This window comes from Ammospiza nelsoni, chromosome 2 (assembly GCF_027579445.1).
Source record: "Ammospiza nelsoni isolate bAmmNel1 chromosome 2, bAmmNel1.pri, whole genome shotgun sequence".
NCBI classification, from domain to species: domain Eukaryota; kingdom Metazoa; phylum Chordata; class Aves; order Passeriformes; family Passerellidae; genus Ammospiza; species Ammospiza nelsoni.
The window spans coordinates 55,846,349-55,873,887 of record NC_080634.1 but is presented as its reverse complement, the minus strand read 5'-3'; the positions used below and the strand labels follow the sequence as shown (position 1 = coordinate 55,873,887).

At 40.0% G+C, this 27,539-nt stretch overlaps 1 protein-coding gene across 1 annotated transcript in view; it reads left to right on the top strand.

Moving 5' to 3' along the window:
• The window catches only part of WDFY2 (WD repeat and FYVE domain containing 2), a 63,949-nt gene that overhangs the window by 11,448 nt on the left and 24,962 nt on the right, over positions 1 to 27,539 (top strand). Inside the window, exons 2-3 of the mRNA XM_059466575.1 lie at positions 18,969 to 19,036; positions 24,083 to 24,156. Of these exons, the coding sequence (XP_059322558.1) occupies positions 18,969 to 19,036; positions 24,083 to 24,156 (142 nt within the window). The remainder of the gene's footprint in view (positions 1 to 18,968; positions 19,037 to 24,082; positions 24,157 to 27,539) is intronic.

Sequence of the window (27,539 nt, the reverse complement as noted above, 5' to 3'; positions counted from 1 at the left end):
TTGACCAATGCCATTATACTGACATCAGACTAATAAAAATGGAGGGAAAGTGGGAAAATATGGACCACCTTGAGATAATATTGTGGTGTACAATGTAACAAGAAAGAAGAGTTCTTGTGAGAGTAAGTGCCAAACTCCTTGTTTTCACTTCCCTGTTCTTTTAGACAAGCCCAGTATTGAATAAGATGGTTGGTGTACACAGGAATCAATACTGTTTCCTTTTTTTAATGGCTCTGTGAACCAGCTGGGAGAAATGGGCTGCTGAGCCCATGGCCAGCAGCTATAGTGACTGTATTTCTAATCAATTAAATAGTGCAGGAGTATATTTCAAGCACGGGGGTCTGGCTGGCTGTGGTGTCTCCTTGTTGGTATCAAGCACTGTTCACGAGCCAATTTGCACAGCGTCAAACAGTGCCCATAGAGGGTTTGGAAGTCAGCTTGTACCAGGGACTGTTCCCAGGACGTAGCAGCCGCTGTTTCCCTGCCAGGTGGCCTCACTGCTGGAGGCTGGTCCCAGCCCTGTGTCACTTATTAATGTCGGTGTGTTTCACATCTCTCGGAGCACCCAGGTCATGTGGCTGTTCCTCCTGGTAGGGTATCAGATTGCCTACAGGAAATTCATTCTGTGATTTAAAAAAAAACAACCCCAAACCAGCTAAGCCACTGGTTTAAACAAGACTCAACCCTTGAAGCTGTCATGCCTGTAAGCGTTTCTGGTGGTTGGAGATCTGTAACAGTAAGTTTAAAAAAACCTGAATTTGAGACCAAAGTATCTTGAGATTCTTGAAGATAACTTCAACCAGCCATCCAGAGGAGGACAGGTCTCCCATGGCCCCTGTGCTGAGCAGAAGTGCATGTGCTTGCCAAATTCCTGCGTGTGACATTAACCAGTGACCCACAGGGCTGCAGCCAGGGCTGGAACCCAGCTGGAGCACTGAAGTGGCATTCATGGCCTCTGTGGCCAAGGTCTCCAGTCAGACCTCCATGCTCGCTTCCTGCAGCACAGGAGGCCCAAGCATTGGACCTATAACCAATGTGGATACATCTTCTGGCGTTCCCCAATAGCTGACAAGACATGTTTTCTCCATGAGCCTTTGTTTCTGACACCCAGAGATGTATCTTTGGCCAGCTTGAGAAGAGCATTGCATGTCCTGTAGGTCTGGGAGATGGGACATGAATGCTTCCTTATATGCCAGCTCCTTCCCTGCTTACACCATCCCAGGGTGGCATCCTTCCAGTGGGTTTGGTGTCATTGCAGCTGCATTGTGCCTGCCAGTAAAAGTTACCCAGGTTTGTTCTAATAAATGTGACCGTCCCTTCACCGTTTCAGGCCATGTGGAAGCTTTGGTCCCGTATTTTTGAAGTCATAGAACAGTGCTAAGCTGAAGTAATGACCAATTTTGAAGTACAAGTCACCAATCACCTGCATCTGAAACACAGACAGTAGGACGTTAAGTGCTGAAGAGACAATTCTTCATCAGGGCCATCCAAATCTAGAGCATAGCTTGAAGAAGATCCAGGAAATCCAGACACCCTCTGCTGGGAAGTTTTACCTAAGCATTACATCTTGGAAAAGACCTTCAGTCATAAAAATTACATTTGTGCTCCTTTCAATTCTTAAAATACTTGAAATAAGGCAGATGTACAGTGGTCACTTACCTTACCCCAAGCAGTTTTCTGCCCATACATTTGGTATTGCTGCCAAGTTATTGTAGAAAACTCAAGTAGGTTTTGTAGGTTGTATTAAAACTTCAAGGAGGACAGAAAACAAGAAACTTCCATTTTCTAATAAAACTGGTGATGCCACAAAGAAACTATGAAGAGGAATAGTTTCCTCTTCGTAGCTTGTGAGCTTCTCTAATAGCCTCAAGAGCTTGTGAGCTCTTCTAACTAAAAAAAGTAAGGAAACTTCAGACACAATAATTAAATTAGTCTTTAAAGCACATTTTCAGTAGAAAGTACTTTTTTAGCTAGAGATGCTTGTTCTATAACTATCAAGGTCTCTCTTGCCCAAGCCTTGTCTGGTTTAACTGACACTGAAAATGTAATAGAAGTTAAAGGTGTTGTTGGGGCGAAGTGTTGTGGGGAGTCTGTTTCATAATCTTACAGTTTTTGTATAAGCTGTTTCCATTTGAGTATCTGGTAGATGATTCACACAGTATTTCAGTCCTCTTTTTATCTTCTCCTTTACCCACTGTTTTGGGGAGAGTGATGTGTCTCCTATTAGAAAGAAATAGTAATTTCCTTTTGCTTCAATATGCAAACAAGCATCAAAATTGTCATGGCTGGTTTCATCCTGCTCCAGTGTCACTTGAGAGTTTTGCTGCTGACCCTGGGAGTGGGATCAGCTGAGCGTTTCAAGAGGACAGGTGATACTTGGATTCCTGGAGGAGTGAGTGCATGTACTTCTGCACAAGGATGATAGATTTCCCTTAGCTGTCATGGCCACAGTAACTGGGATGGGGCAGCAGCAGAGTCAGAAAATAGGTGTGAGATGCAGCATCATTGTTCTGACACTCTGGCATGGTGCTATCCTGTGGCAGCTGTGTTCTTACCTTCCTGAACTTGACCCAAGTTGCTAAGCTGGGTTTTGTGTCTTGGAGCCAGGCTTTCCAGTGGCAAGGATTATTGGACTTGCCTTGTCTTCCACAGTCTGTTGCTGTTCCCTGTGGGATTGTGAAGGAATTTATATATTCTAGGTTTTTTTCTTGTGTGGCATGTTTTGTTGTAGGAGCCTTTTGTATTTTCTAGGAAAAGTTTCTTGTTTAGTTTTTAATATTACTTTACTGTTCTCAAGATTGTTGATCTGAAATTCTCTGGTACACAATACTGTCCTCTGACACTAAGGAAATGGTGTCAGAGTATTTTAGCCCAGCCTTGAGTTGTTATAAAACTATAATTGCTTTTTTAAGGCATCAGAGGATCAAGGAAACAACAAAATTTCCTTTAAATTATGTATGTCTGGAATACCCAGGACATAAGAGTTGTACAATAATCTTTATAGTATTTTTCTACAAACTCTGTTACTTTTACTGTTCTACAACATTGCACTGTCTTACTTTGGACACAAAGAGAAATTCTACTTGGTCTCCATTGCATAAAATCTTTTAGAAACAATAATTTCAACCATAGGCTGAGAGAAGCATATTTTGAGTCAAATAAAATTAAGTTACAAATAGCTATCAATTTTGTAGACATAACAAAAAGTAGCAGAACAAAATATCTAACTTAGCTCTCTCCTTCCTGAGAAACTGATATTCTTTTCTGAAATCAAATCAAAGTGACAGTGGTGTTGCTATTTGGCAACATGATCTGTTTACATGTTATCTGAGAAAATTAGGGAAAATCATCTGCTAAAGCTGGAAGTTGAAATGGAAAGGCTTCCTTGAAGAGAGAAAGAATGGCATGAATGTGTGAATATCGATCCTACCTTGCAGAGAAGTTTACTTCTTGTTCAGTCAGTGTGTATTCAGTCTTGATGCTATGAAAAAATGTAACTGCTATGAAAAAATGTGACTGCTACATCTTTGATAAGCGTGTACAGTGTGGATTGGCTTGCACTGGGGTGTTTCATGGGAATCCCATTTTTCACTACCTACCTCTATGGTGGAAGCAGAACTCCTACACCTGTGCTCTTACCATAAGCCTCTTGGACTTTGGTATCATTGTCTTAAGTTCTCTTGTGGTCCTGCTTTCTCTATATGTCCAGGACTGATTTAGAAGCATCCCAAACATGGTTTTTATTTTTCACTAATAGTTATTTTTGTAAATATTGCCTAAACAAGACATTGATTCTGTGTGTTTGTTTAGTCAAAAGCTAAGCTGCTTTGAACAGAAAAATATTTTATTTATGGGACCCAGTAATAACTTGACTCAAGTTGGGGAAGAAAAGAGAGTAGGAATTTAAGAGCCAGGGTTGAGACTTGAAACTTTCTATGAACACTGCAGAGGAAGGCAACAGAGGTGGAGCTTTTTGTCTTCCTTAAAATATGTATACATTTTGCAGTTTGCAGTTGGGGAAAAAATGCTTGCTATTGAATTCAGATAGCCTGCAATAGTCAAAACTTCCTTTTTCAAACTGTTGTTTCTTTTTCTCTATGCATATTTCACAGCAATAGATAATGAACCTTTGTTTGTCTTAAATGCAAAAACCAGTTCCTGTCTGTTGAAAGTAAACAGAGCCTAAAGGATTTAGTGTCCCAAGTAACAGAGCAAGAACTTTGTATTTGTGAGGTATCAAGGTAAGTGCAATTGCACTTTGGGGAAAAGCCTTAATGTGAGAAATACTTTCCAATTTACAAATTTGGAGGTAGCTGTTGAGTGCAGCTGTTAGGTTTTCATTGCCCTGTATGTCACCAGGCTGCTTCATAAATGCACCATGTGGAGCTGGACTTCTCCCCTTTCTTCTGTGAAAGACAATCAACATGCAGAAAGCTGCCCTTCGGCCACAGTATTTTGGGGTTGTGGGAGAGTCTTGAGCTCTGAAGGGTTTGTCTTCAGCCCATTACCTCCATTTGGATAGACCTGTTATTACCAAAACTCTGTGCTCTTTCAGTTTCTTTGTCTGAATGTTATGAACCAGATGTTTACTGCCATCCTTACTGCAGGCCTTGTATTTTTGTACTTTAGTATTGTTTGTACTTTACATCCTGTTCCCTACTGCTGTCCTGTTCCATTTGTGTTCTATCTCTAACTCCTCTCAACTCACTTTCTCATTTCCTCACCTTCCTGCTTATTAATTCTCTCAGTGACTCTTCTCTTATCAATTTGGAATTCAAAAAAGCAGGCTGTCCCCTTCCTGCATGAACTTGGAGCAGCTGCACATCCTTGCTAATGCTGCTAAATATCAATATCCAAGTCAGCTGATATGAAAGTGAAATGGGGCAGCTTGGATCAGGAAAATCGTTGACATCAGAAATTGGTAAAAACCACCTTGTACGTTGGTGATATGAAAAGGCATTTAGTGTGCTTAGCTGGTTTCATCTGCCAAGTGCTGCCTTCTGAAAACCTGAAGTACCTCCTCTATGCTTCTGTGGTCCAGCAGAGTCCACAGTAATTCCTAGTTTATTGCTAGGTTTTTTAAAACCTGTTTAAACGTTATTAAAATGCGCTGAATTGTTATGAGTAATTGAGAGACGGTGGATGTGTGATGCCTCCCAGACACGAGGGAGTGGGATAGGGTGCTACAAGCAGGAGAGAAATGGAAATCAAATGGGAAGAGTTTCTTTCATTTGCATTGGGTGGGGGGAATGGCAATATTTGCCTTTGCCCTGCTGCCTCAAGGCTGACTTGGTGAGGAAGGGAACATGAGCTGCTTGAGGAGGAACATGGGCTACTTCTTCAGTTGCTTGTGGGGGTGCAAATGCTGAAGGCTTGCTGCTGCCAGGAGAGGTGACCTTGGTAGCCTCATACCTGCTGGTTAATGGGTGTTCCTGAAAACAGAAAAACAGGGATGCAGAGGGAGTATCATGCACATCTGAAGCTTAAATTCTTGCCAATATCATGAGTAATTTTAAAAGGCTAAGTCTAGCAAGACTTGTAAATCGCTGTCAGCTGTTGTTGAACCAGATGCTGGAGGCAAAACTCTGGGGAGAGAAATAGCCTGGTTGAAATGTGTGTTAAAATGAAAGGTGCCAGAGGAAGAGACAGTGTGGGAGAGCTGATGGCAGTACAGAAAAATAAGTTGTAAGCTTTTAAGAGCAGGGCTTGGAAGTAACTGGCTATTGGACTGTCTTCTTTGATTCCTATGTTCTAAATAGAGTTAGTGGTTGACCACTGGAAAAGGTAGGACACAGATCTTCAACATTCACTGGCTTTTTAATTAGCATGTAGCTGCCATACCATGAATCTCTGTTTCCTTCTACAGAAATATTTTCCTTTCAAAAACTGATCAAACAAAACCCTTAAATGCTCTGAAAAAAAAAAAAAGAAAAGGTGAGTAGGAAAAGCAGAGACAAACCTTGATCTTTCAGACTTAAGAGTGTGAAGCAAGTATTTTATGGTGCAGTGCCGGGGGAAAGGTGCATTTGTGGAATGATATGGTTGTGCATTTCTAACAACCTTTATTAGCTTGTATTTCCACTGTGCAATGTAGATGATGAATATGTGTGTGCTTCCAAAGCAACCCATTTGTTCACTGCAGTGTTTGAGGTAGTAACTGCTCTCAGTCTTTCCTGTAAACTTGTTGTTCCTGTCTATTGGTGTTATTTACAGCTAACTGTCCATCTGATCTGTTTTAGGGGCCAGATCCTGTCCACATAACAGCTTTGTCTAATAATTTGTCTCCTCCCCTCCAACTGGAATGAAAATTGATTCTAAATACTGGCCTCCATATGCCCTTCCTCTCTCTGATGCTCAGTAGTTGGGCCATCTCTCAATTAAGTAAACTGCTTAACCTGCTGCAGATTGTTAACAATTTACATTTCTTGATAACTGCTCAGAAATTGCAAACATCCCTCCAAAGCTCACCGTGTGTGCCTGATAACAAGATACAATTTACTTCTATTAGATATGATGTGTGGAAGAGACTTACTGGACTGTCAGGTCATTTCTGGGTGTTTTCAGCATGTCTCAGATACCAGGACAGGAGAGTGGGAGGAGGAACTGCTGATACAGCAGAACAAGCATGGATTTTGAAACTAACAGAGGGGGTTTTAGTCTGTGGGATGTGTATCTTGTGGCTTGAGGTGACTGGATGTGTTGTCTCTTTGCATAGTAATTTAACTGTCTGTAAGGAAGGCTGTTCCCTCCCTCCCTGCCTTCTGTGTAAGAAGCAATCCTGTCTGACATGCAAAAAGGTCAAGCCAGAGTTACAAACATGATTTCATTTTTCAGGTGGTGCTGAGCCTGCAAGGCCACAGGATCAAAAGGGACCCTTCTCTTATTTACTGTCTTTACCCCGTCTCAGCTCATCTTTTTCCCCAGCAGATGCTGTGAGCTGATTTTATGCTTTACCTAATAGCACAAGGATTTACTACCCCAGTGTGTTGTCTCTAGCTGTCTTCTACCTTGTATTACCATCTAAAACCCAGTGTCCTCTGCCAAGGTCAGCAGTAGATTGGGTCTGCTTCAATCTGCTGCCGTTCTCTGCTTCCAATGGCCCTGGAAAAGGCCAAGTCATTATTTCAGACGCCTTTCTTTGCACTGCCTATGCTAACTGGTAGCCTTCCACTGGAAGGCAACATCCGTAGATGCAAATGCCCCATCCCTGAAAGCGTTCTAAGCAGGTTGGATGGGAGGGACCCTGAGCAGCCTGATCCAGTAGAAAGTGTCCCTGCCCATGGCAGGGGGGTTGGAAGTAGGTGGTCTTTGGCTCTCTGGTAAGGGACTTCATCTTTATTCAGGATGGGTAAAGTTGGTCAGGTTTTTCCAGTGATCATGTAGAGTTGCCCACTGTTTAACTCAGCAATGACTTTGAAAATCCTTGCTTTGAAATTATTTTGTTTTGAATCCCTGATTCCTGTAAATATATAATTATTGACACCTTTATTGTAATTACCATGCCCAGTAGCATGTAGTAAGTACTTACTACTTTTGAACCTGAAGATGTTATGTTTTGTATTAGCTTGTAATAAGATTTAAAAGTGAGAGGCTGCCAAGAAGAGAAGCATGTCTTTAGAGATGACTTTGTCTCACAACTTCAAATCTATTTCTTGCAAGATAATACTGATATTTTCCCTATGATTTGCAACAGTAAAAATCTGGAGGATGCAAGCTGAGACAGCATCTGGACAGGAAGTGCAACCCTCGTAAAAAATGCCAGTAAAGTAAGGTAGTAATAATGCGACAGCAAAGAGAGTTTTATAATATTTGATGCCTTTGCCATGAACCAGGATCTGTCCCTTATAGCAAAGAGGAAGTTACCCTTGAGACTGTGACCAGGTAATTGAACTGAAGTTGCTTCAGACTTTGTTGGTTTGGTCAGTCACCTGAGCAGTGGTGTCCTATCAGGACACAGTCCCACCAGACATCTTTTCAAGACTGCACTGCAATATGTTGCACCATTTCACATATTTGAAGAATGTATTTTTTGTACCTGAGGAGAGATGGTCTTGTGTCTTCCCAGCACTGCTGCAATAGACAAGGCTTTCCTGTCCTGTTTTCACAAGAGGAAAGCTTGATGCAAAGGGTCAAGGTTTTTCTTGGTATTTGATGGTCTCTGCCTATTGCTCTCCTTTATAATTTTCTTTCCACCTCTCTTGCCAGAAACATGTGGTTCTGAGATTGCCCTTGAGAACTGTGGCTGACAAATCCTGCGTTCCCTTCCCTAACAGTCTGGACTATCTGTCTAACCCAAATTAGCAGATAAGCTGATTGGGTCTGGTGAGATGTGGAGTGCAGAAGAAATTACTGAGTGAATAGCAGTGTAATGCAGAGAGAATCTAATAGTGATAAATATATTTTTTCTCTTTCATCCATAGTTTGTAAGTTTCTAAATCCTGCCAGCATGAAGAAAAAAACATGTACAACTGCTGCAAATAAACACTGCTAGGGTACATACAGGAAGAAGATGCATAAAGAAAAGAATGATAATGCTCTTGTAATTTAGCAGGTTTGTTTGTGTCTGGATTGCTGCATTTAGTACAGAAGATGACAGTTCAGACAGGATATTGTCTCATTAGAGGGATTAGAAAGCAAGTAAGGGGAACAGAACACTAGAACAACTTTTCCAAGAGACTGGAAAGATTGATTACCTTAAAGAGGAGCCATGTAAGAAATTATATGAGTATACACAGCAACTAACCAGTGGAGAAGGTGGAGACAACAGAACTTCTAGTCTCATAGGAGGAGAGCAAGAAGATGTTTATTGAAATATGCTGTTTCAAAATTGAAATTTACTATTTTAAACATAATAGAATAAAATTAATACAGTATGTACTACAATGCTGAAGAATAGAAAAGCTGCAACTAGGCCATATGAAAGATGTAGCTGAATATAAAGAGGCCCTGCATGTTTGAGAGAGATTTTTTAAATAATAAAACCTAAAGTTTAGGATGGAATAGTCAGTCTCATAATACAGGTTTGAAGATGATTTCCGTTCAACTCTGTTGATTTCCATCTCCCCATGCAACCCCCATGGGAATGCAGAGATAACAAACTGACTGGCTTTTAAGCCCTTGAAATGCCAGATCACCTCTAAATTACAGAGTCAGAAGTTTGGGTTTTGCTGGACTTTGCTGGCACCTCACAGCACACTGCAGTATGCATGGTAAGAAGAAATCTGAGAGCCCTTGGTAAAGCACTTCAGGGCTACAGTTCCTTTGCAGCTATTGTACAAACCTTTCAGGACAGGATTTGGTTTGCATAGCTTTGCCCTGCTTTTTTGATCCCTTTTTGCTGGTACTAATTCTGTTGACCTTACTTCCCAGAGTATTGAGACTCCCCAGCCAACCTTGTCCTGCTGGGTCAGAGCAGCAGAGTGGCTTCTTATCTCCTCTAGAAGAGCAAAGCCTGTGGGAGATGAGGACAGTGAAAATATCTCTGACTCGGGCTGCCCGGAGGGGAAAATGGCAATGAGCAGAAAAGCTGAGGGAACATTTTATCACCCATGAATCATTGTTCAAGTTCAGCTGGAGGAACTGGAAATGTGATTTCTCTGCAGAAAGTCCTCAATGCCTCAAGAAGAGCATTAGCAGAGGCACCTTGGCGTGGCACAGAGCACACAAATACATTCCAAGTAAATATGTTGTCTCTGAAAAAACAGTGCTGTAATTGTTCAGCAGTATTTAAAAAGTAAAAGCCTCTCTCTTCTTATAGAGAGTGTTTCAATGAATGACGCAGATGACTTAGGTCCAGATTAAAATGCTGAGAGAGGGCACCATCCTATACATGTGGAAATGTGGCTTCCTTCCTCTGCAGTAAAGGCATAAGTTATTAGATGTTACACTGGATAGTTAACCAAACATTTATTGAAAAATAAGTTGAGACCTAAGGGTAGGACTTAATTTAGAGCTTGGGATCAAATATCCATCTTCTCCTGTAAATTAACCTTTATGTGACTGCAATTTATTACAAAGTGCCATACTGGTGGTATGTATATTAAAAATTAGTATGTTCAGCTTTCACTTCACAGATCCACTTTTTTAGCAATTGAATAATGCATTCATTTTTGAGCAGAGAGAAGCATGCAAGACTTAAAAATTATCAATAAGTTGATAGCCAGTAGGATTTTTGGAGAAAAAGTGGTGTTTTGCTGGACAGATGTTCCAACCAGGCAGCTGGAAGGAGGACAGTGACCTGGTGGGTTCTAGTTCTTCACCTTTGCTACATGGGCAATTTAGAGGGTGTAGCAGAGTTTCTTTCTTGCAAGTTCTGGATCCACTGGGTATTTTTAGCATGGTTCCACTGAGTCACTTACTGCATAGCAGGTCTGTATTTTAATCTAATGAGGATCTTTCTAATAACTTCCATTACTGAAACATTTGAATGTGGGAAGGAGGTGAAAGTAATTGGATTGCAATAATTAAATCATCCAGTGCAATTACCTTCAAAAGGTTGTGTGTTTATGCTTCCTGAATGCAAACAGGAATTGATCAGTACAGGCAGCTCCAAAGCTGCATCTGTTCTGGAAGGGAAATCATTTGGTGGAGTATGGGTGAAGGAGGTCTGTGGGTAAGAGAGAGATGAAAATCATTTTGTTACCCCAAAGATCTGTAAGGAAGGCTGGTCCACAATTTTTAATGAGGAGGTAATTCTGGAACTTAGCTTGAAAGAAGTCCCAATGTGATGTAACACTTGTTTAATTATTTCTGAAGCTGTAGGTTCATGCTCACTGGGAACTCCAGCTCTGCATTTATCTGCATTTTCAGAAAAAATTAGCTTCCCTTCAGCTGGGATGTGGTGTAGTCACTTCACTGCTTCTTATGACACATGATGAGAACTGATTTTTGTGGAGCTGCTTAAGACCTGAGTCAGCTTGGCTCTCTGAACCTCGTTCTAGTAACCTCAATGTAATGGAGCATTTTTCTGTGGTTGTGACTTTTGGTTCATTTTTTGGGTCTCTACTTAACCAAAGTTTGCGAAGTGGAAACTGGTCAGATTGTGATTTTTGTCCCATGCCTGAAGAGCAGAGCTTGCACTGCTCCCAGGCATGTGTACTCAGCTAACTGGAAAAATCACTGAACTGCATTGCTTATTGTCCAGAAAACTGAAAAATGGGTAGAAATTGTTTCACAGCTGAGTAGTAAAGCTGTCATGTAACTATCTCTTTTTTTTTTTTAGATCATAAAAATTAATTTCTCCTGATATTGTCTCCTATAAATCTTTGGGTTTTAGTAACTTCCCACAAAATACCCAAAAAGCCTTCTATGTAAACCAAAACTGTGTTAAATAAAATTGTGTCAATTTCTCTGAGGTCTAAGTACAACTGATGGGTATAACATCCTGAGAAGCCCATGCAATCCTCTAGCTGCATATAACCTACCTAAACTTTGACATTTTCCCTGTTATGCAATGTGCATCTGCATTTAGTTACAGCAGCATGAATTAAATAGGGAAACATCTTATCAAGCATGGTTTGACTGCTTAGTATGCTTTGTGTGAAAAAAATCCTGCCTTTCAGTCCATCTGCCTGCTTGCTTGGCACTCTGTTTTGTGCAATGTTTTTTTTTATATCACTGGGTGGGATCGACAGTGCACTTGAATGTTCAAGTGCTCATGAGACTCCCCCCTTCCTCACAGCTGGTGGCTGAGCTGCTGCTCAGAGACCCAGCTGCCTCCAGCACACGGGTTGTGGTGTGCTCCCTGTGCTGTTCACCTCCAGGGCTGTGTGAAGTCCGTGCTTGGTTCACCCTCCTTGCTGTGATCCTGTGTCTCTGATGTTTCTGAGCTTTGTGTATGAGGGTTCCTGGATTGGTGACAATGGCAGCAGTGTTTTGGATACAACAGCAGGATGTCAAAGGTGCTGGATGTTGGGAGCTGGCCCATGTTCCTCTTGAAGTCAGATCTTACTGCTTCTACGGCTTTGTTGCAGGGCTTGAGAGATAGAGTATCTCTTATTATTCAAAATTATTCTCAGTTGTTCAAAATACAGATACAGAGTATCTTCTCATTATTCAAAATACTTCCATTTTATGGGAAGCCCAATGATGAGTTACAGACCAAGGTTACCATGAGGATATTTTATCTTCTAGAAATGCCTTTATGTAATCAGTGCGAAGAGAGAACCTCTGTAAAACAGTCCATCCTTCAGAACTCTTTAATCACTTCCCCATACATTTTCCCCCTTTTCTGAACTTGTAGCTCTTGCACTTTACTTCAGAAACTCAACCTGCCCTTTTGTAATATAAAAGACCCTAGACCAGACCTACAGTGATCACAGAATCATAGGGTATCCTGGCTTGGAAGGGACCCACAAGGATCATCAAGTCCAACTCCTGGACCTGCACAGGACACTCCAAGAATCACACAAATCACACAACATGCTTGAGAGCTTTGTCCAAAAGCTTTTTGAACTTCAGCAGGCTTGGTGCTGTGACTAGTTCCCTGGAGAAACTGTTACAGTGAAGAACTTTTTCCTAATATCCAACCTCAACTTCCCCTCACTCTGCTCCATGTCAGTCCCTCAGGTTCTGTTGCTGGCCACTTGAGAGAAGAGATCAGTACCTGCCCTTCCACTTCCCCTTGGCAGGCAGCTGTAGCCTGCCATGGGGTCCCCCCTCAGTCTCCTCCAGGCTGAGCAGGTCAAGTGACCTCAGCCACTCCTCATGTGGCTTCCCCTTCAGGACCCTTCACCATCCCTATAGCCTCTGCTGCATGCTCTCTGAATAGCTTTATATCCTTCTTATAGTGTGGCTGCATAGCTGGACACGGACTCAGTCTCAGAAAAAGTCCAGTCAGTTAATCTTTGACTAGTTCAGCTGAAATCACACATTTGTTCATCAAAACCAGGGAAAACAAGGTGGCACCTGGAATGTGCCCCAGCATTTCAGGGTTTATGCAGACCCCTCCATCACAGTTGTGTGGGAATTAGTATGGGTGAGTCTGAATGGGAGACAGTCATGCACTTCCCTGGGCCTTTGGTGTTGGGTTTGGTGGGGGTGGTGTCTGAGTACTGGGGTTATGTCTTGATTTTTTTTTTTGGTTTTTTTTTTTTGTTTTGTTTTGCTTTTCATTTAGGAGGACATAGGATAAGGACTGTTAGGAAAAAGTCCTCTTGTTGCCTGAGGCTTTGGCACTCTGCTATTACATTTCTATTTGTTTTCTCTGAAATGCAAGCTGGCCCAGAAACTACTTCTGGTTTTGATTTTTGCTTTCATATACTTTCTATCAAAATTTATTGGAGAGATGGAACTCCTCATCAGTGGTTCCAGTACACTGGCAGTGGTTCCTGAGCTGCCACTAAGCATGAAGGATCCTTTATTCACAGTAGGGTTCCATGTCACTAAGGGGAAGTCATAATCTCTTCCCATCTCTGCAAAAAGTCTCTGGACAGGTTGAGGGATTTATACTACTGTATAGTTCAGTTTATGCAGTTGTTAAATATTTTTTCTTATCCTAATTCTAATGGCAGTGTGTCCCTGCTAAAGGTGATAAAGCCATCAGCGGTGTACTTGGGCTTCAAAGGCTGCTATTGTCATGTTTGTTTAATGACATCAGGTACAGCTTTTGCTGTCACAAATGCAGATCTTTAGTTTCTACAGAAACATGTCTTTTGAATACTTCTGAATTGTCTGTTATTGGATATTTAGGAATAGGTGGAGTTTCTTTTCAACAATAAAGAAGTCTTCAGTGTATTGATGGTAAAAACATGTACTAGTACTCTATTAGATATGCCTGAAACCTCACAGGTTGCACTAATGCTTAAATAACATTATCATAATATCTTTTTGTTTCTTTCATCAATGAATAGTTGGAGGAGTGTTTTAAAGGACTTTCCACAATAGTTTAGTGTATTCTTTTTCCTTTTTCAAAGCTGTTCTGAAATGGTGTTAAATCAGTTCTGTAGTTAAAACATTGGACAGTATTATTGCCCCTGAAAATGCCCATTGGGCATTTCTTTTTAACCATGTTATTTGCACTGTTGACATATCCCCCTTTCCCAAGGAGCTGTAATGTGCAAAGAGTCTCTGAATAAGCCTGATGACTTTAGAAAGTGACAGATTAAAGCTTCTGTACCTCTGTAATTTGTGTCCTCGCTACAAATAAGAATAAAATTATAAAATAATAAAATAAAATCTTTAAAATAATTTCACATTTCTTTTGATGCTTAGTGGTTTTGGTCACTCAGCAAAACAAGAGATAAAATAATCCTGCAGTACACGGTCCAAGGTACAAACAATAAGGACTACATTAAAATGCTATTTAAAACATTTTCCCAAGAATACTTATGAAATAATGTAGTAAATGGTATGTGTTGAGGGTTACCTCTGCTGTGTTGTCCACTGGTGTATGTCTGGGGCATAAAGGTGATAATATTACAGAAGTGCATCTCATCAAAGAAAAGATTTTAAAAAGACAGAATTAAAAAAGGAAAAAAATGAACAGGAGAGTAAGGATCTGTTATGGGAAACAGATATATTAGGTTTCCTCACTCAAACTGTGAAACTAGAACTGGTGGGTTTATGGATATTCTGGAGAAGTGGAGTGTTGTAGGGATCTTGTTTCTTGCAGTAATGGATTTCCCTAGCACAAATTTCCCAGTATTGCAACATGCAAACATCTTGGGCCCGTGTTTTGACACATCAGTATGTCTGTACTGTGTGCAACACCAGTGTCTCATGCAAGGCACAAAGGAGGAAAGACAGGAGCCCTGCTGTGAGTCACTCCAGAAACTCAGCTCCAGCACTCCAAGCAATACTGAGTTTTCAGGCCAGAGTAGAGGTAGAGCAGAGAATCTTGCGTCCAACCTGGCAGCACTGTGCACATTTTCACAAGGCACACTGCAGCCTGGATGAACAAAGTTGGGTTTGTATGACCAGATTGTTTTTATCAGAAATGAGATGCTAGTGACTTAATAAGTTTCTGTAGATGGTGATGCACAGAGCTGCCACACCGAGGTGGACGTGCTGCTGTTGACATGGGCACCTCCAGGAGTAGTAGGTGCCCAAGTGAGCTCACCTCCTACACAGCCTGGCAGTGTGCTTGACACCTGCTGGTACATCCACAGCCACCTGGACCTTAGCACATTCTCTTCATCATAACAGAGAGAAGCTATTTTTCTTTTAAAATTGGCAATTTTCACATCCCCTTAATATATGAAGACACAGGCTGTCTTTTGTATGGCAGAATTATTTCTATATAGCCTGTCTCATTTAAAAATAAATCATCTCTATTATGAAAAGACTAGAAGAATATCCATCGATTTGACAGCTTCTAAAAATCTTCCCAAGTCAATTTGCTGGCAACGAAATGAAGGGACAACTCATTTCCATGGTGATGCTGACTGAATCACTCTAGAGCAGCTGAATCCTGACCCAGGTGGGTGCATCTTTAAGTCCAGTAACCATGCAAACAGCAAGTACTCCACATGCTGGATATCCATTAAAAAAGCTTGTTTTCATTCATTCTTGGGTTTTTTTCTTTGCATTCTTTAGAAGCTCCGAAAGGTCTGGGTTTCACATCTAGTAGGTAGTATTCTGTAAAAAAGTATACAGAAATGTGTGGAACTTCAGCTGAAAAAGGATGTGCTCTTCCAAGAACATTGGGCTTCTCCCAAACTCAGTAGTTGGTATGGTTCAGTCTTTAGACCAATTCTACTTTGGGAAAAAGTTACCTAGAAAAGGCTACTGAAGTGAGGTTGGTTTTCCTTCTTTCAATAAAACGCTTTTTCTATTTCAGTGATCTTTAAGAGAAGAAAATTCTGAGTCATCATATCCTGACATAAAGAATAACTTTCATGCTTTTACATGAACTTATGGATAGATATTGGAAATCTATCCATATTATAATATCCATATTATAATGCTTAATATTGATTTTAAATGTTTGCTTAAAAGACATGCATAGTAATCGTCCTTAATTTTAAAATAAATTGTTAACAAGATCTTTTCTTTAGATCATTTACTGGGGAGATACTTATTTCTCTGAAGAGTTGCATGAACTGACTTGCTGGTTATGTTTCTTTTCACACACCTTACAGTTAGATGGCATCTTTTCATAGTTTTTTTATTCTTAGAATGCTGTTTCTCATTTAGTTGTCATTTAGTCACATGATTTAGTCCTTGAATGGAAATATATTTGACTACACTAAGAAATGAGCATACTGTGTACCTATAGAAGAAGCCTATATTAGTAGAAGTAGCTTCACTCATAACACAACCTCCAGCAGTTTTTTTCTTTGTTTGTTTTAAACTTTACTAGAAAATATGTTTTGCTTCATTATCATTCATGTAAAAGTCTTAAAATTGATGCAACTGTCAAATTGATTAGAAATTCTGCAGTGGGTACAGTTTAATAAACAATGACAAAACCAACCCAAAGCATTCAATTTATTGCCATTTTTGCACATAAAACTCATTTTTATTTCCTCCAGCTTTTGAAAGATCTGTTCTTCTACACAGTCCTTTCCTAGCAAGCTGAATTATTTGTAAGATGTTGTACTGGATTTATTATTTGCAGAAGTGTCAGAGTGGAGAGGAAGGGCAATGTTGTTGAAGCCTGGGGATTTTGAAACAGATAGCACTTGAATACCTAGATTGGGATGTTCAAGAAAGGCAGGTCTCTCACAGGTGCATTTCCTCAGGGTAGTTTCATATTCAGTTATTTCAGCTCCCTGTGATTCATCCCATTATTTTTTGTGCACACACATTCATTGTCACAATGACCTCACTTGTAAGGACAAACACATTTGTAAGAGCTCATCCATTTGGGAAACTGAGTGGTTGATGTGCATCTAGAGCTTCTGGTCAACAGCCTTGGTCAGCTGTGGGGAGAAATGACAGAAGGATTTGTCTGTCCCTCTCACCATCAAAGATACATCAGCCTTATTATTGGCCAGTGAATTGTGCCTTACAAAGTGTTTTGGCAGCTTTGCTTCAGAGCTGCTGCTGTGTTCAACACAAAAAGGCCATTAGACTTAGGACATAATTATAATGAATGTTACATGTTTTGTGTAATTTGTGAGAGCTTTCTAAACTTGGGACTTGTTAACCCAGTGAAGGGTTAGTTTTTAGAGCAACATACCCTGTTGAGATATTTCTGCAATGGTTCAGCTTGTGTGGTGCCCAAATATACAAGGTCTCAGAATTATTTGCTGTAAAAGGAGTTTGAAGGCAGGGTAAGATGAGCAGAGACTTGATTTTGGACATAAGCAGCACAAGGAAGACAAAGTGGTACAGCCTTTAGTTTGAAGTTTGAAGGATGGATTACTAGTTCTTGAATTGCTTTATTATGCACAGCATCTCAATTCAGACTATATTTGTGTATGTAATGCCTTAGATCAATTTATATTCCTTTATGATGTATTTCTTGTATTATGACATTGCTCTGAATTTGTACTGACTAAAGAGGGCTGCAATCTTCTTTTTGAATAAAATGAGGTAACAATAGAAATGATCATGCAGTCTTTTCCGTAAGCTGTATTTCCGCGTTTCATGTACTGGAAAGAGCCACTCTTGCTTGTTCTTTTTTCTTTATGGCATCAAGTGCAAGTTATAGAAACAATAGGTTTTTAGATCCCTCCTGCATTTGCTGTTGCATAGTAATTTTGACTGAATAGAAGTGGGTGCTGGGTCAAAATCTGTGCTAACATGGTGCTGTCTTGGATAACTGTGTTTTCTAGAGAAGGGTAATACATTCAAAGTAAATCAATAAAGCATGAATACAGTATTATATGGAGAGTTTTCTGGTTAACATTAGATATAAGGATTAGAGGAAACAGTAATTAGAGGAACAGGGGGCTGTAAGTGAGGTGAGAGTGGGCTATGCAGAAACAAGTAAGAGGTTAATGCTGCTTTAACTGTTGACACTGTTACTAGACATGTTTTGATGAAATTAATTGATGAACTGAAGTTGAGAGCTTCAAGTATAAGGAGGCTTCAGAGACTGGACCAAAAGAAGCAAATGGTAATGAGGGCTGAAATAATAAATATTTAATGACCCAGATGGTGCATCAGTCCAGATCCTCTGCTGTAGAAACAAGCAACAATTGTCTCAAATCTCTGAAGGGCATGGATTGAGTAAAAGGCATCTGACAGTATAATATGATTATGAGAAAGCAAAAGTAATCCTGAGATACATTGGGAAGATCTTCTAGAAGAGAGGAAACTGCTGTGTTTGTAGGGAGCACTGTGTGATTGATTCTAAGGGCCTCTATTCAAAGACACCAACTCCAAACTGATGAGGCAGAGGAGACCTGCAGGGCTGCTTGTCACATTTGTCATCCTCTTCAGAGAAGGATAAGTTTGGCTTCTTTGTGCTCAGTGGCTTCTTCTGATAGCACTCTGTGTGCATGGAGGAGAGGAAAGGTCCTGAAGCTGAAGAGGTCGTTTTTGGCAAAAATGGACGTAACCTTAGTAATAAGCAGCTGAAAATTTCAGAACTTCCTTCTTCTTTTTAGGGGTTTTCCGAAAGCAGAACAATGAAACAACAGGCAGCAAATGGGCCAAGGCCTACCCTGAGAGCAGGGGGAAGGTTTCTGCAGAGACTGGAAGCGCTGATACAGGAATGCTCTACTGGGCTACCTGTGCTGCCCCAAATTCTCACGTGGAGCCTTGAATGAACAGTCCTGTTAAAGTCCTTGTAAAGCAAAGAACTAAAAGCCATAGCAGTTTCCAAATATTGTTGAGATATGTTTAGCCAAGTTATTGAATACTGAATTGAACCAAGGAGTCAACGCTTATCACCTTACAGGGGTTAATCTGAGGCTGATGTATCAGACTGGTGTAGGAGTTCATGAGTTTGCTTTCCCTCTCAGCAAAATAATTTAATTTTGAAGAACATATTGTACATTCATCATGACCACTTTGTTTTCATTCAGACATGATTAGTTTTTAATTCTTCCTCCCATGTAGTGCTTTTTCTTTTACAGAACAGTTCGTGTCTGGCTGAAGAGAGACAGCGGGCAGTACTGGCCCAGTATATACCATGCAATGCCATGTAAGTATAAGGAGATGTTCAATATCTACTGTGGATTTGCAAAGTAGTTTTGATGAAGCTTCATGCTTATGACTGTTTGCATGCTTACATCTCTGTATCAAATGTTATTCTTTAACAATCCTCTTGGTACCAGTGAAGCTTTACAAAGTTACATGCTAATGCTTCTGAGAGGCATCAGAGATTACAGCAGTTAAAGGATACAGACATGTTAGCAAGGGATGAGCATTTAATGCAAACACAGGTTTTAAAATATGGGAACTCAAAATGTGGTCTTGCATTCTGCCCCTAATGGAGTCCATAATGCTTTGTAAGTCTCCGGTATAAATCACTCTGCCCTTCCTACTGTGTGTGCTCAGTCCATTAGAGTGCAATGGTAAATGGTTTTTTGGTAAGAACTTAATATTCCGTGGCACCTAATGTGATAGAGAGTATACTAGACAGGGAAGGCAGCTCTTCTAATTTAGGAGCAGAATCATTTTACCTTTGCAATTGAACGTGGAAAACCAGATTTCCCTGATGGATCCCTCCATTATGTCTCCTCTCCCAAAGAGAGTGTTCATGCTTTGAGAAACTGCAGATCAATGTCCATTTTCCCAAGGGAGAGTTGAAGAAATGACAGCCCTTGCTGTTTGCTGTAACCCCTGTGTTGAGTGCAGGAATATAATTTTGTAGGTCATTGGAGGCAGGTATATGCTAATGCTCTTCAGTCAGCTTCAATTAGATGTGCTGGGTTAGCCTGTCTTTGGAAAGCTTGTAAAGCTGACCTTAAATCCAGATTGGGGAGCACATATCAGGTCTCGTGGAGGTATTCATACTGTCTGGAGAATGGATTATTTTAAGCTAAGATAGGTAGATTTGTAAGAAGCATCTGTCTCCACGATAGCTAAAATATTTAAATAGGTGTAAGTTTTAGTAGAAAAACATCATTGGGACTCTAGGGCAGCCATGGTATTTGCCTGATTTGAGAAAACAATTTGGTAGAGGAGGACCCCTCATCCTCCTTTGTTGATGGACTAGCTCATAAGAATGTGTCAATCCTCAAAGGTACTTTCTGCTCAAGATTTTGCCAAGAAGGTATTGGGAACTAGCTAATGGTGTGGCAGTCTCTGGAGCTCTGTCATGATCACTGGCAGTGGCCTGAGTTCCCTTGGCTGGTCCTAAGAGGTTTGCTTTCCCCAGCCAAACTGTTACGAAATGGCCTTTCTAGCTATTTGGCGTTGAGACTTCTCTTTTTCCATGTGATATTGTTGTATACATTTGCATATTTGAATCTCATTAGATTGTTCTCTGGTCTTAGCAAAGCTGTGTCATTGCCAGTAATAACTGTTTCAATGGAAATGATGGAGTAGATCCAGTTCCACTGAATGGGGACTATTTCAAAGCTCCTTCATAAATTCGAACACTTGACAGTGCTCCTTCACTTCGTAGGCTGGTAAGCTTTTGAGGCATGAGATATTGAAATTATATTGTGTTATTCAACAATTTCAAGAATCATCAGGTATAATTAACAACTGAAGCAATTACAACCAGTCATGCCTCTGAGCTTGGAAATCATAGAAAGGGCTCTGAGTCAGAATCTGTACAAGTCTGCACTTGACTGGAAATGATGGTTTTGTCTGTTTCTGTGTTGATCACCTTTTTGATGGTGCTCTGCTTTAGGTTCATACTGGGTTTTGTTGTTTAAAGAACAATGACTGCTGAGAGTTTCTTTGTGTAAAAATGTAGGAGGCACAATGGTGCCTTTGTGCTGCTTAGCAAGCTGCGAGTGGCAATCCTACCTCTAGGTACCCCATTAGCCTGAGTTGTGACTGACTGTGGTGATGTGTGACCCAATCTATTTTGATTTGATATCAGGTAGCCTCAATAACTGAGTTTGCAGACTAGCTCCTCTGGGAAATGAGAAGGATGAGGAGTTGGGTTGAGTCAGTGATGTGCTTTGGTCAAGTTCTGCACCCAAACAGGGTCGTCAATGCATTCTGAATGTCAAAATCAAAAGGCCAAGATTATAGCACTCTTCTGAGCTTAGAGGTAGGATTTCTCCTAATTGGGAAAGTTTTATGTTCTGCCCTGTGGGTGATTCTATGGTCAAAAAATTCTGGACAGCACAGTGGCCATATTTTTGATCATCATCTCCAGCCCATGAGAAAGAAAAAGAGTTCTAGCTGAAGCCTTGCTAATCCATTTCCTTTGCACCAGCATTGTCTCAACAGCTGATTAACAACAGAGCTCTGTAAACATGTAACCCTGGTTAGATGTGTACTCTTGATTACAGGTGTAACCATGGTTAGATTTGTCACTTTGGGCAGAGGACTAAAAAAACAGCTTAGCAGAGACAGATTTATGAAAGGTAAAGAAATTGTAGTCAAGAGTCAAGTAAAATTTTCCAATTAAAAAACCAACAAAACTAAAACACACAAAAAGACCTAAATGCAACCAAAAAACCCTATTAGAGATGTGGAATGGAGTAAAAGATTTATTGTACTCGTGAACAATGGAGTATCCAGTCTTTGAGGCAGATAATACACTGCTTGTCTTATGATGATTTTCGTAACTAACACTTTGCTTTGAACAGCAGGGTGAAACAATTGCAATGCAAAACATGCTCCTTTGGTCTCAAACTGTGTCATGTTTAGGCACTTCAGAGGGGAGTCTCAGAAATTGCAGGGACAAAGTCTCTATTTCTCTTCTGATTCTGTCTGCCTCTAATGAAGGTGACATGCTTTTGAGAGCATGAAATATATAATTGTGATTTCTCTCCATATTTCATTTTCTAAAGGCAAAAAATCAGTGTGTATTTGCCCTGTATTTAAGAAAAGACTGCAGCCAGACTTCTGCATCAGGACTGCTTGTCCTCCATAGCAGTTCAGATGAATCTTTTTCAAGTCTGAAATCTAAATCATAGCTAAGTTCTTAAGTAGAGAATCTTCAGAGTGCTATTATTTTTCCTGGATATGCTTTTTAAAGGGTCTTAAACATCTCAGAAGCTTAAGGTTTTAGGGTTTCTTTTTGTTTTTTTCTTTTTTTTTTTCTTCCCCTCTTTTTAATGAGCCTAAGTGCTAAAGTACCTGAATATTGTCTTAATTTTACCAGAGTAAGCTGCAGTCTTGTTACAAGTAGCACGACTGACTACATCAGTGTAGTTGGTATGGACATAATTTTAGTGCTGTCATAATGATTTTTTTAAGTGCACATGTTACTGAAGAGTTCCCTTGGGAAATATCATTATAGCAAAGTAAGTATCTTGACGCTGCTATGACTGTGTACACACAGTTATGGAATTCAGAAATTACTTCTTTTGCAATTGTGTCAAGCAATTGCTTGCATCATTTGCTTCTGAAGTGTTTGGGAAAAGCATACTTCTAATAATTATTTTACCTTAGGCAACTTCTCAGTGAGCTGCTCATTCATTGCCTTCATTGATACTGGTAGCTCTTTCAATGTATGCCCAGTGTCCAGCATTTAAAAGCTGCTGTGTGATATACCTGTTCTGCCATTAAGTGCCTTTAAACTTATTTGATGTTTATTATGCTTAGAATTGGAGAGTTTTCTGTCCATTTTTTCCCTACAACTCTTATTCTGCTACAGGCATAGAAGCCTCAGTATAGTAGTAATGCACCACTTCTGGAAGGGGTGATTCCAATTTGCCTTTTCTAAGGGAGAGGTATAGGAAGGAGCAATTTTGTCACTGCTACTAGGATTTAATTGTTTCCTTTGTGTCAGTTTCCTTGAACTGAAGCCTTTTAATTGATTCAGTTCAGTCAGCCCTTCCAGGAAAGGAATAAACTGAAGTGCCTGCCTGGATGTGGCTCTGATGGGCTTTCTGTTTATGGTACTTGTCCTCCAGGAAACATTTGAAGAGGGAGTCAATACTGAAAGTGGAATAAGTTTTATTACACAGTCAACATTGACTCCTCTGCATATAGCTTTGCTGCCAATTAAACTATCAAGGAAGATTTGCTAAGCTATGGGCTGTTTAGTCCTAGGAGAGGCATTTCACAAATTGAGAAGATACTGGATCACAAAAGAGAGGACTCCAAGCTTGTTAGTAACACAAACATGCGAGCAATCACAATGGACAGTGGAAACCAAAAGGGCGGAGAAAAGCAGAACTACAAGTGCATCTGACTGTACTCTGTATTTATCATAAGAATATGGTTTATAAAGCTTTATAACTCTTACTGTTATCCTAGCTGCAGTTGGGAATTGCTCCTAAAAAATAATTCCTGAAGGTTTCTGTTGGGACAGCAGGATTCCCAGCTGCATGGTGCTGTGTTGGGTGGTAAAAGCAATTCCTGCTTTCTGAATGTAACTTCACAATTTTTCAATTAAACCAAGCACAGCTCTTGAATTCTTGTGAGGAGACCTGGTTTTATCCTGGGTACAAATCCTGCCAGATCCTTGAGGGAGCATACTGTGACCATCTTGTGTGCAATTTCAGGATAAGTCTTGATATTTATTAGAGTAATATCAATGAAATCAAGCAATGGCTAGTTTTAGATAAATTATTTTGACCATAGTATGTGATACTGTCATAGTACTGTCTCTGATGGAATTGGAGTAGGGGACAGTTGAACTCTGTCCTTAATATTAGTTGACATGTTGATTCCTACTGGGAAATTTTCTTACTGTAGGTATAGGATGCAAGCTTCTGACATAATGTAGTGTTTTGTTTTATTGTCAGCACAGTTCAGGCAAATGTAAAAAACTAAATTATTCAGCTAAGTAATCTCTGACTTATATTGAAATGTCAAGTGCCTGTTGTATCAAAGCAGCACAATTCCTCTTATATGAAAGGCTTGTTTACAGATAACTAGTAAGAAAAAAAAAATTAGGGAACTGGAGTAAGAAATAGCTATTTTTCCATGTCCTAATAGGATAGGGTTGAATGAATTGCAAGAAAATATTTATTTTAATGCTTGTCTATTGGTAAGCTCAAAATGCTGCACAGCATCATAAAGCATGTTAGCTAATTTTAGGCATTCCAGAACTTCAAGAAAATGAGAATCACAGTTTTGTTAACTTCATCAACATGTTCATTTTTTTCAGCTCCATGTTCATGCATGTCTTTTAACCCGGAAACCAGAAGGCTGTCCATAGGTCTAGACAATGGTACAATCTCAGTAAGTACATCCAAAGATTTCTAGTTGAAATGCTTCCTTTTTGAGAAGTATGTGTGTGATGATGTGGTGAGAATATTTTTGCCTAGTGTTTGGGCGACAGACTTTTTAATGATAGTGGAACTAAATCTGTAGTACAGAAAATGTTAGATAATTAAAAATTTTATTCCAGCTGCCACAAAGAGATCAAGTGGGGTTTACTGTATTTATTGGGCAACTCAACAAACTGTCTTAATTTGCATGTCTCTTAAAAAATAACACAGAAAAACAGCTGTTGTTTTATTAAATTTAAGTGACTTGTTAATTACATGATACCAAAGTTTTCTGAAAGCAGCAATTAAGAGGAGGAAACATCATCTTCTTAGAGGCAGAAGGTGGATTTCTGCTCCGTGTCTATCTGCTTTTCCAAACTTCAGAGTTCAGATTTTTCCTCTCCCTTCAGAGGAGTTGCTTCTAACTGGCAGTGAGGTTGCTGAGAGATTTGGTTCATTAACATATGAGATAGAGGTGTGTGGAAAGGAAGTAGGATATTAAAAGAGGAGTGTGTCTGTTAGATCTCTGATAGAGGGTAGCTGTTTACCTTATTAATTGGATTTTTCTTGTGGGATGATGAGTAAAAAGCTGTATCACTTTGGAAGAGTGGAAGAGTCATGGGTCAGAGGTATTTTTCAGATATGCTTCACAATAGATTCCTCTTCCAGTTTAAGATCAGTTTACCATCACTTCAGATTTTTCTGCTGTTATCTCTGCCTTATGGGCCTTATAACTGAATGAGTGTTTTCAGACTGATAGAAGGGCAGCTGTCTGCACTAAAGCCAGTATGGTGTTTGGGGCAGGGGATGTGACCCATTTAGCTGTTGCCTGTAGCTCCCTCAAAGATGTGAAGGTTTTGACCCATAAAGCTGTTAATGCCTAGTAGCAGAGTTTTGTGTGCCTGTAGGAGATTTTTCCTTTTGTATCTAGAAGATGGGACAGATTCCAGAGAATTCTCTGCACCTCTGAAATTCTCTCCTTCCCACTCTGAAATAGCTGAGATTTGCCGGTCCTACTAGGCACTTTTGTTTTCACCAGGGCTTTGAGGAATGTGAAGGCAACTGTAAATAAGGTATTTAAATACTCTGGCATGATGGGAGATGTGTCCTTCATCTTGGGGGCATTTTGTTTTGAAGAGTCAGAGGATGCTTCAGAGTAAATGGGGTCAAATATTTTCCATTCTGAAGCTAAAAAAGGTAAATGAGATATGCAGGTGATAAACCTACACGTGACTTTGGATATTTATAGGTTTTCATTGCCACATCTAACGCAGATTCTATTTGTTGCTAAGCTGGGTTTTTCTTTTCCCAGTCTTCTGGATACAAGTATATAGGAAGAAGGAAGTGCTTGTCTGTGTTGCTTGATTTAGTCTTCTGTAAGCTGCAAGCACTTGTGTGGTAGGGAAAAAATTCACTCCAAAAATTTGTACAAAGGATGAAATATTTTCATCTGTAGCAAACCTATGACTTGTAAGAGTAGCCACAACTGTAATATGCTGCAAGAAGTGGTGGACATGGGAATGGATGAGCAAGGGGAGCCCTGTTTTCAAATCCCAGAAATACTGGGGCATAGAGAACAGCCCCAGATACTTGAACAGGGGTTACAACCACCCTCTTGAAGAAAGGATAGATTTTTTTTTCCTGGGCCCAGCTATGATGATTAGTTTAGCAGAAGAATACCTAAGCAGGGCACATTGACCACAAAATAAGAGAACTTACTGCAGCAAGGTGACCTTAGTACCCTTATTTTAATTTCCTCAAAGGGAAAGTACAGGCAATTTGCTTAAACAGCTTGAAATATTTGGGAATTAGTCAGCTGCTCCACATTAGTGCTTCTGTAATGCCCAGCACACTTGGCTGCTGGGTGCAGGGCCAAAAAAACCCCAAACAAAAAAACCATCCAACCATACCAATAAAACCCTGACAATTATTCTGTACCTTCACTTTGGGTAAAAAAAGAAAGGATTCCTGGTAAGGGCTGTGAGCTGATAGTCATGAGAGTGACACATAATCTCAAATGATTTTTTTTGTTACAGTGCAAGGAAGTACTTTCTGGTGTAAATGGGGATAAGAAAGTGGAACTGCCTTTTTTTATTCTATTTGAAATTTTTGTAAGCTGCGTGGATTTTGGTTATAGATGTGGCACCTCAGGAATGCATATTCTGCATTTTGAGAAGGACGGGCAGCACTGTTGGCCCAGAAAGAAGTTCCAGCAAAGCCACCTGAGGTGAGCTTGTATGGCCACCTCTTTTGTGAAACAAGGCAGCAAGTTCAGCTTCTACAGAGAAGAAGAGATTGTTTTTAACCTTTTATCACTTCTCAGCACGGGGGCTGCGCAAATGTTTGTGCAGCACAGCACACCGTTATCTCAAGTAAAAATTGTCTAGCATCTTGCTTGAAGAGTGGTGGCACCTAATGAAAAAAACCCAAACTTTCTGTGGTCTGCTTTTTTTACAGTTGGCAAATCTTTTTTTGAGAAGGAATGACATCTTAGGGACTGCTTGAAATCCCTTTTGTCAGCCCAAAGACTTTATCCTGGACATAAATTCCTTGCTCAGAACTGGAAAAAAACATACTTTAATGGCTGCAAGGTTCTTAAGATAGCACAAGAAACAGAAGAAGGGTCTTCTTCTTGGAATAAACAGATTTCCACTGCCAAGATGAGACTTCTCACCTCTTCCATCCATATGAAAACTAATTTCCTAGATAAAGTTAAGCATTAGGTTCTGCAGCCAGTAGAGGAGAGATGAATTGTCTTTGGATGCACCCACGTTAGTTTTTCTAGAAACCATTATGAAATGGCATACATTTCTTTCTTCATTTTTGGGGAGATTGGAATGAGGGATTTAATTTTTAGGTACCTGAAGATGAATTAAATTTCTCTCTTTTTTTTTGCTGACCATGCCTAAGTCTGTATGAAGCTGTTACATACTTTGAGCAGAGTCACAAGGGCAACAGGGCACCAGAATAATCCCTTCAGAATTTGTCCTTTGAGATGGTACTTATTAAGATAAATTCATCTTCAACCTTATCTGATCTTGCAGCTGTCTACAAGTTTGACCAGATCATTAACAGTATTTTGAATATCTGAGACTGAGTCAGGCTCTACCTGCTGATGTACAACATTCACCTCTGCTGTTGTAGGGAGTTTAATATTTTTTACCTCAAGAAATGAAATTAAATTATATAATAAATAAAGTGAAAATGCTGTCATTATTCATTGAGACTTGGTTTTTTTCCCAACAGATATAGATGTAGTGTCTGACAGAAGATTTAAGAGTTTCCATTCTCTTCCATTTCTGAAGCAGGTTTTTTCGTTCTCTGGAAGACCTGAGAGTGCAGTCAGTCACTTGT